At 36.9% G+C, this 9,445-nt stretch overlaps 1 protein-coding gene across 1 annotated transcript in view; it reads left to right on the forward strand.

Annotated features, from left to right (window-relative positions):
• The window catches only part of LOC103606474 (melanoma inhibitory activity protein 3-like), a 59,437-nt gene that overhangs the window by 36,657 nt on the left and 13,335 nt on the right, over positions 1–9,445 (forward strand). Inside the window, exons 9-19 of the mRNA XM_008591063.1 lie at positions 2,529–2,550; positions 3,297–3,385; positions 3,641–3,718; positions 3,806–3,916; positions 4,927–4,998; positions 5,175–5,279; positions 5,974–6,096; positions 6,203–6,314; positions 7,177–7,232; positions 7,323–7,412; positions 7,564–7,727. Coding sequence (XP_008589285.1) covers positions 2,529–2,550; positions 3,297–3,385; positions 3,641–3,718; positions 3,806–3,916; positions 4,927–4,998; positions 5,175–5,279; positions 5,974–6,096; positions 6,203–6,314; positions 7,177–7,232; positions 7,323–7,412; positions 7,564–7,727 — 1,022 coding nt within the window. The remainder of the gene's footprint in view (positions 1–2,528; positions 2,551–3,296; positions 3,386–3,640; positions 3,719–3,805; positions 3,917–4,926; positions 4,999–5,174; positions 5,280–5,973; positions 6,097–6,202; positions 6,315–7,176; positions 7,233–7,322; positions 7,413–7,563; positions 7,728–9,445) is intronic.

The following is a 9,445-nucleotide window of genomic DNA, read 5'->3' on the forward strand; positions in this document are numbered from 1 at the left end:
GAAGAGCCAGTATCTTCATAAATTATTTGGAATTTCTTCTGTATGTGAAATTTATCTTTTCATTCTCAAATCCTACCATTTTTAATTCAGGCAAGAGGATTTTTAAAGTGTCCTTGGGTTTGTTTGTTTTTTTTTTTTTTCTCTCCACTAGAAAAAAATTACTGATTTGAATTGGTTTACTTGAAAGTTTTTTCATTTTCTTTGANAGGAAGCTTACTCTCTCATTAGCTAGGCTGTGACAGTAGAGAAATAGTCATTTCTTTCCACATTGGAATTTTTTTTTTTTCTTTTTTGTCTTTTTTCGTGACTGGTAACGGGATCGCAACCCTCGGTGTCGCGCCCGCACCACGCTCAACCAGTGAGCGGACCAGTCTCCATATGGTATCCGAACCCTTGGCAGGAGGGCCGCTGCACTCCCAAGCGCCGCACTCTACCGAGTGCGCCGCCGGGCCGGCCCCACATTGGAATTTTCTGAATGCATTTTCCTAGAACAGCATTATTGTAACTGGTATTTAGATACTGTACTAATAATGAGATACCATGTATGATTTTGTGGACTCGTCTGAAAATCCCATCACTATTTATAACATTTGAAAGGAGAAATGTATTTGGGGTTCCAAAGAAATGTAGTAGTATTTTTTTTTTAATTAGTTACTGCTTAGATTTTATTACACTGTAAATTTAGAGTTGTTTTCAGGGATGATTTAGTTTTTGCCCTTTTAGAGAGATGTTAGCTGTTATTTCTCTTGTCTCTTGTGCATTTTGCTCCAGCAGTCTTCTCTTCCCTTCCCTTTCAGATGTATGATCACTGTTTATAGTGGCCTGGGAAAATTAAACGATCTAACTCATGAGAAGTATTTCTTCTTCTTCTTTCTTTGTTTTCTAAATGCCCTGTTTATTTGGCAGACAAGGTTCAGAAATGTACAGACACAATTTGTAGGCTGAGAAATCTCTGTGGAGTTGTTACTTCACAGCTACACTTTACAAAAGCAGTAATGACAGCTTCTCGGCACATTAACCAGTCATTTTTTGTTTGAAGTGAACACAGTGAGAATGGATTATAAGGCCTATTTCTCTAACTCACCATCAACTTCTTTTGCTCTAATCTTTAAGAACAAGTGGAGCCTTCACTTGATCAGCCACCTCCTTGCTGCTCAGCACCTCGACAGTAGCAAGAACAAACTCAAAGCAGGTCCCAGAACCTCGGCTTGTAAGAATCAGGCCGTCCTTTTCCACACGATTCTGAATGGCTGTAATGACTTCCATTTATCGTTTTGTTTTTAGCAAGTGGGTGTGTTGTAACTGCTTTCAAAATCTATTTCTTGGGGCCGGCCCAGTGGCACACTGCTGCAGTGCGCTGCTTGGGAAGCGCGGCGGCGCTCCCACCGAGGGTTCAGATCCCACATACAGACCGGCCGCTCACTGGCTGAGCGAGGTGCGGGAGCAACACCGAGGGTTGCGATCCCGTAGCCGGTCCCGGTCCGGTACGGGTGCAACACTGAGGGTTGCGATCCGTTGCCGGTCATGAAAAAAGACCAAAAAAGGAAAAAAACAAAACAAAACAAAACACCAACCTATTTCTTGAGCCAGCAGAGCAGTAGGACCTGCACAGATGGCAGCTATGAGGCCCTTCATGTTTTTTTGTTCCTTCAGTGTCTCTTTCACAGCAGAAGACTCAGATAAATTCTGTGCACACAGATTACCTCCTGGAGAACCACCACATTATATGGTCCCTGCTTTTTTGCATCTTCAGCACAGGCATCAGGACGAATGACAACATCACGGCTACACTGTACTGGGTCTTTTCCAGCCAGACCTGCAATGGTGACCTTAATCCCAACTCGTCTCATGACATCTACAGGGATGACTGTCTCCATTTCCTCTGCTCCCTTAGCCAGGATGACCAGAGCTCTTTTTGATGCTCTGGTAATATTTTTATGTCATGTTTTTTAAAGACCCAAACCTGACTGAAAGGGACCACAAGCCCAGAAGTATTTCTAAACTCAGCCAATAGCCAACTTTGAATAAGATTTGAAAGATGTTTTCTGGTGAATGAAAGAGGCATATCTTAGTACAAAGATTATGCCTTTAAATTTGTTTCCTCAGAGTCTTTTGGAATAATCATTGTTTCTAGACCTCATTTTGGCTATTTTGTGTTATGAAATAAATGATTTTAGGTAAATAAGCATTAGTATAGTATGAAATATTAGCCATTTCTGTTGTTAAAGTTGTATTCATTTTGTAAGATTGGTGCTCATTTAATAGATATATAAACATGTCTGTAGCTGCAAGGTATATTTACCTTAGTGCCTTTGTCTATCGAGACTATTTATGAAGTTTCGCCACCAGTTAAATTTGAAATTCTTTCTAACCTTTTCTTTTTTTTAATCCTGTGAATTCATTATGCTGAGTCAAACCATTATTAAACTGTCACTTGGTTATGATTTTTCATCGTTATATTAGGAAATACATATATTTATTAATAAAATGTTCAACATCAAATTTAAATTTATTTCTCTCTCTTCTAGGTAAAGAGTAGAGTTTATCAAGGTAAAATTTTAGACTTATTTTGTCTTTTGTACTGTTTCCTCTGTATTGGTGTTTGTTATCAGTTTTATAGAAGCCAGAAGTAGATATAATGACTACTTATGTCTGACTGACTTATTAGCTCCCGACAGTTTTCGTTTTCCTGGGTTGCTAGGTTGGATGATGGAGTAGATGGTGGTGATACCAATGGATAGGAGATGAGGAAGAATAAATTGTGGGAGTAGAGAGAAGATGATTAGTTTAATTTGGGGCAGCCTGAATTTAAATGTTGATGCAATGCAGATTTATTACAGGTGAACAGCGTTCCTGTGCCAATGATTTAATCAATACATGAAATATTTATTAAACTAGATAAGTTGAGGAATAGAAATATCAATCAATATATTTGCATTTTCTTTCTGTTTCTCTTTTTAAATGACATGTATTTGAAGGGATCCTATTTTCCGAGAAGAAATGTGCTTCATGCAGAGAGGAACTTCAAGCTATAACGTTTTACTGTATTTCCCATTTTTGAAATATATTTAAACTAGAATCTCATTTAAATAAGGATTCTATTATAATATTTTTCTTAAATTTTAATAATATTTTTATATCCTTATTGCTGTTAACTACAGATTGCTCTTTAAAAAATCATAAAAGTTTTGAAAAGAAGTTCTTTTTCCTCATAGTGCCAAATCACATGTCTTTGCTGCTAATACATTGGGTAACAATTTTATTTAGTGACTTATTGATTTTTGCCCCCTTTTTAGTCACTGAACACCAAATTTCTGACAAGGTGAAAAACATCACAAGAGAAAATCAAGAACTTGTACAAAAGCTGTCAGATTACGAACAAAAGGTATAATGATTTTTTTAGTTTTGTTCCCCATTGTTCCTGCTTGAATTATTTCTGCCTGTTTTATAGTTACTATAAATTTAGTTATTATACTATTGTTAAATCATATTTTCTTATTATTTCCTACCAACCATTCAGATCTAAGCAGTCATATGTGTAAAGCACTGCTTCCTTCTGTAAGGGGTCGCTTATTTGGAAATATGTTTTGGTAGAACTATAATTTATATTTTTGAATTCTGAATGCTTTATTTTATATAGATCAAGGAATCAAAGAAATATATTCAAGAAACCAAGAAACAAAATATGATTCTTCGTGATGAAGCAATTAAATATATGGTAAAATTCCCTTCTTGGGATTACATTCTGGAAACAAAAGTAAAAGTAATGAGTAGTTATTACTAATCTTAATATATTTTTTGGTAGGATAAAATCAAGACACTTGAAAAAACTAATGAAATTCTGGATGACACAGCTAAAAGTCTTCGTGTTATGTTAGAATCTGAGAGAGAACATACTGTCAGGAATCAGGACTTGGTAAGAGTTTTGCTGCTAAGTGTTACTGTAGTTTGGCTTTTGAAAGATTTTGTGTACTGCATGAGTTGAACACGGCATTTTCCATGCTGTTATGTAAAGTAAGAGTGGGAGTCAGAGAAGTTGAACCTACTTCTGTCCACTTTTGTAGAATTGTAAGTACTAATATAACTTAAAGTGGTTTTATGGAAGTATTTTTGTCCTCAGCTCTGGGTAATTTTCATATTTCTTGGTTCTGTCCTCTGAAACATGTAGAGCAACTAAGAAACTGTAACTGTGATAACTGTAACAGTCCTTATATTTTGTTTTGTAAGTTCTTTTTCAGTAAACTTTTAACTTTAGTTTTAGAATTATATGAAAGTTGCAAAGACAGTAGAGAGGGTTCCTGTATGTCATACACGCAGTTGAGCTTGACCACCTAGCAAAGGTCGTCTTGCCAGGTTTTTCCGCTGTAAAATTACTCTTTTTCCACTTTTTATATACTGCACTCTTTGGAAGGAAGTTGCTATGCATAACCCACTGTCCAAGAGGGGAGAGTTATGTCCCACCTCCTTGAAGAGCCAGTATATTCATAAATTATTTGGAATTTCTTCTGTATGTGAAATTTATCTTTTCTCCCTCAAATCCTGCCATTTTTAATTCAGGCAAGAGAATTTTTAAAGTGTCCTTGGGTTTTTTTTTTTCTCTACCACTAGAAAAAAATTACTGATTTGAATTGGTTTACTTGAAAGTTTTTTCATTTTCTTTGCTTTTGCCTTTCTGTATGGTCATCTACTACATTATCTCATAACCATGAAGGTTGTTGATGTCATGAAATATTTGTGCTCTCAATTATGTTTCCTCTTTAAGGTTTTGATTTTTCCCCTGTGCCAAAACTGGTTCACATGCTTTTACCTGATACATACAGGATGGCACTGGGATATGTTTTGTTATTGTTTCTTCTTTTTGGCATATATCCTGATGTTTCTACTAAAATCCTAATACATGTTTTGTGTTCTGTTTCCACATGGCAGATATTAGAAAACATGAAATCTATAGAGAAGTTAAACAATGTTATCTCCATGAATGCTTCAGAATTTTCAGAGGTAAAGCTGACTACAATTCCTACAGAATAGTTATACTATGTTTCAGTTTTGTTGAGCAAAAATTTGATGTGTGCTTAAAATATGCAGAAAATGAAAACTACATTATTTCTGATTGGCAGAGTGTAACGTGTTTGTCCTTTGTAATTCATTCACTAATAGGAATGTTTTAACATTAGGTTCAAATTGCTCTTAATGAAGGTAAGCCTAGTGAAGAGAAGGTGAAGTCTGAATGCCATCGGGTTCAAGAAGAAAATGCTAGGCTTAAGAAGAATAAAGAGCAGGTAAAAAAAAAAAAAAAACAGATATCCTAGGTCATATAAACTAGACAACCAAATACCATTACCTCGTGAATATTTTTTCTCAGATTGGCTTTTAAGGTAATGAAATGAGCATGCAGAATTCTGTACTTAGATATGCAAAGTTTAAACTGTGCTTCCAGAACTGAGTGCATGTCCACATTCTTATCTGTTCTGGAGTTGCTGTTCTTCTGTACAAGTTATTGTAGCTGTCAGAGTGTTTAGTCTTTGTCTTATCAAACATGAACCAACTACTACCTTGAGTAGCTTCAAAGGTGAAATAGATTGGCTTTTTAGGCCAAAGAAGTAGGTATTTTTTACCCCTTGTTTGAGTAGTTAACTGCTTCATTGGCCAAGGGAAGGTTACATGATCAGGAGTCTGGACTTGGGAGATGATAGGACATGCTCTTCCATTCCTACTGGAAGTGAGTTATTTGAATTGGCTGCAATTTTCTGAAGGATGCAGTGAACTGGATCAACTTCCTTGACAGATCTGGTGTTCACGCTATAGCTCTGAGCATTAAGACCACTCTGCCCTCTCCCTCAGCAAGGGTCTTAACCCATAGTGACAGGTCAGGGAGGGGCTTAGTTTCTTACTTCCCAGTCTCATTCACATTGTTCTCATGTCTTCAGTGCAAAAGCTCTAACCTGTAGGAATTGATATGTTTTGACTTTTCAGTTGCAGCAGGAAATCAGAGACTGGAATAAATCACATGCTGAACTCAGTGAGCAAATCAAATCATTTAAGAAGTCTCAGAAAGATTTAGAAGTAGCTCTTACTCAGAAAGACGATAATATTAATGTAAGTTCGTTCTCATGAATACATGCTTAATTCTCATGAATTCTCATGAAACATGCTGAATTAAAATTGAGAGACTCTTACGGATCCCCTTTTGCTTCTTTTCTAGGCTTTGACTAATTGCATTACACAGTTGAATCAGTTAGAGTATGAGTCTGAATCTGAGAGTCAAAATAAAAGAGGAAATGAGTCAGATGAATTAGAAAATGGAGAGGTGGGAGGTAAGATCAGTCTCAGGAGGTTGGACCCCTTGTTGCCTTCCTGTCTTTATTTTAGTACACTGATGCTGCTTCTCAGCTGGCAGAATTTCCTCTTCAGCTTTAGAGTAGTAGACACATATCATTGGATTTCTATATATGTCTGCTTGCATTGGGCAGAGGTGGTTTGCTGGGGTGTGATATAGCAATTGGCATGCAAAGAACACTGAAGTTTTTTTTTCCATCTCATTGAGAACTAGTAAATATGCACTGGAACTGTACTGGTCATGTTTTATACCTCTAAGTATTGAACACATGCAACAGGAGAAACTTGTTTCTCAGCTTCATAGTGACGGCTTATGATTTTAATACTCATCTCTGTAGCTGTGTGGTTTTAAGGCTTACAACCAGTTTTAAGAGTACTGAGGTGGTTGGAGCCAAAAACTGGGCTGTGAGAGTGGAGGCTACAGGGTAGCAGTGTTTACTGATGAGGAAAATGTTTCTAAATACAGTCTCCCAAGTTAGCTATTGGTTGCATTAGTGGGTGTTTTAAACCACATCTGGTAACAGATTCTGGGGGAAAACAGAGGAGTGACTCTTTCTAAAATAAGACACTTACCCGAGCAGAGATCTGAGAGAGAAGACAGAGCTTCATCTCAGATATTTCTTCTTGCTCAAAAACAGCATGGGTAACATTTTTATTGTACAAACTTGGAATTTACTTTTTAAATTATATTTGTAATTCTCTTAAAAGTCAATTAGTCTCGTTAGTTCTGTTGGCTAATTTGTTTTTTTCTTTTAGTATTTAAACACGATAATTGTTACTTTTGGGGAAGTCAAGAAAATATAGAGTAGAAAAAGCAATTAAAGCCTTCTGTTTTTTTAGGTAACCGGAGTGAGAAAATGAAAGATCGAATTAAGCAGATGATGGACACTTCACGGGTATAATCCTTTTTGTAGAGTCACATAAGTTCTTGTGAATTCTTATGATGACTTACTTTTAAGAATACTTCTCTCTTCTGCACGTTTTAGACACAAACTACAATATCAGTACTTGAAGAGGATCTAAAACTCTTTCAATTTAAGCTAAGAGCCTGGATATCCACAAAATGTAACCTGCAAGTTAGGTTGCTTCTTGAAAAGGAAGCACCACATATTGGAAAGATACAAAATATCATTGGGAAGACGAGGAATGGCTTTCTGCTTTGTTCTTCTCACCCCTGTCGGCACCGCCTTCTCAACCACGTTCTGAAGTCCTTGTGCACACACATAGAGCTCAACTGTTTTATCCTTTACAGATGAAATAAAGCAACTAGAAAAGGACCGCATTTCACTGCAGTCTGCCAAAGCTGGACTGGAGGATGAATGTAAAACCCTGAGGCAGAAAGTGGAGATTTTGAGTGAACTATACCAGCAGAACGAGATGGCTCTGCAAAAGTAAGATGTTCACTGTTAGTTGTTAACACAGTTATGACTAAATATGTATACTAATGTAGATAACTTTATCTTAAAGATTATTTACGGTTTTTTCCATCTGTGGTTGGTATGTGTTGTCTGTCCTTCTTTCCGTTTTGTTTCCCATAACTTGCATTTTTCTTTCTGTTCTGACCAGTCGTCAGCAATTGTTGCCTGTAATTCATGTGAGGGGCGTGGTTTACTGGTAGCAGCGGTCGCTGCTACACACGTGCTTCTTTTCTGAAGATGCACACCCTGTCTGTAGTCCACCACTTACTCCATTTGCCTTTCTTTGTGGTCAGTTATGTAATTCTGATTAGTCTTACATTTGTCTTACTAGCTCTTGATATAGTCTCTTCAAATTCCAGGTGACTTGTATGACATGTTTTTTAGTAGAATAAGAACTTCAAAAGAAATATTTAGTTATTGAACGTATAGGACTTAATATAATCAAATATTCAGACTAATCATGATGTACTTATGGTAAGGATGTTAGGAGTTTTGGATACAGAAATATCTGTTTGGTGTTTATATTTAGGTATTAATCTTTTGAAATATACATCTCAAATTTGGAGCTAACTATCTCTCGAAAGATGTATTTTTGTAGTATATTTTGAGGTTTTTCTCCACAAAACTATTTGAATTCCTAAAAATAGCTTGTCTGTGGCATTGCTGTTTGTGTTTAGTCTTATACTTTACTCAGTCTGGGAGAAGGCCTGTATTGCTGAATAAAGCTCACCTCTTAAAAAATGCTTGTACTGCCTGATGCCATTAAACACTGAAACCACACCATTAACTTTTCTCTAATTCTGCACTCATCAAGCAGCCAGTTTAGATTTCCAAATTTTGTTCAGGCCAGCTCTAACAACCTGGCCCACTTGAGAGAAACATTCCTCTTTTTATTACCTTTTCTAAGAATAATCATGTCTCTGACCTAATAGTAGTGTGAATCATGTAAGTGACAGTTTTTCTTCAGGACTCGGGCACTGTGGCTCTATTTTATTCAGCTCCTCCAGCCTCCTTTCAGTCACCATGTCTGGTTTGTATTCTACTGTCCTCTCCCAAAGTCACTGTGTTAGTTCAGGCACATGTCATCTTTTCTGCCAGTCCCCTAACTAATCACCTGTGTTCAGCCTCCCTTTCTTATGCAACTTCTTCCACACTCTGATTTTCTTGAAGCTGCAAGAGTGAACATTCTAAAATATAAGTCTGTCCATTTCATTACGTGCTTAAACTCTGTCAAGGATACCCCATTCTCTTCAGTATCCATGTTGGACTCCTCAGCAGGTATAGAGGGTGCTCCCCTTACATGGTCCCGAGCTGCCTCTCCAGGTCCATTTCCTGTAGCTCCTTCTGATCCTTCCTGACTTACAGCCACACACAGTACAGTCCCTTCATACCACTCCACGCCTCCTTGTCGTCGTGTGTGTGGTTTTCTTTGTAGCAAAAATGTCCTCTAACACTATTTCCACCTGCCAATCTCCTGCTTACTCAAATGTTTATGCTCCTTAAAATCTTTTCTGGAGGGAGTGGTGGCATAAATAGCCATAGACACTGGGCGAGTACTCATTTTTTTCTTATAAAGTAACTGCTAAATATGTGTTTGAGTTTAAATCTATATATTGGTATTTGCTTTCCATTTGTTGGTTTGTACTGTGTTTCTTTTCTTCTTCCTTTTGAATTGTTTGAACATTTTTAAT

The sequence above is a fragment of the Galeopterus variegatus genome, unplaced genomic scaffold (genome assembly GCF_000696425.1).
Source record: "Galeopterus variegatus unplaced genomic scaffold, G_variegatus-3.0.2 Scaffold6603, whole genome shotgun sequence".
Lineage (NCBI taxonomy): Eukaryota > Metazoa > Chordata > Mammalia > Dermoptera > Cynocephalidae > Galeopterus > Galeopterus variegatus.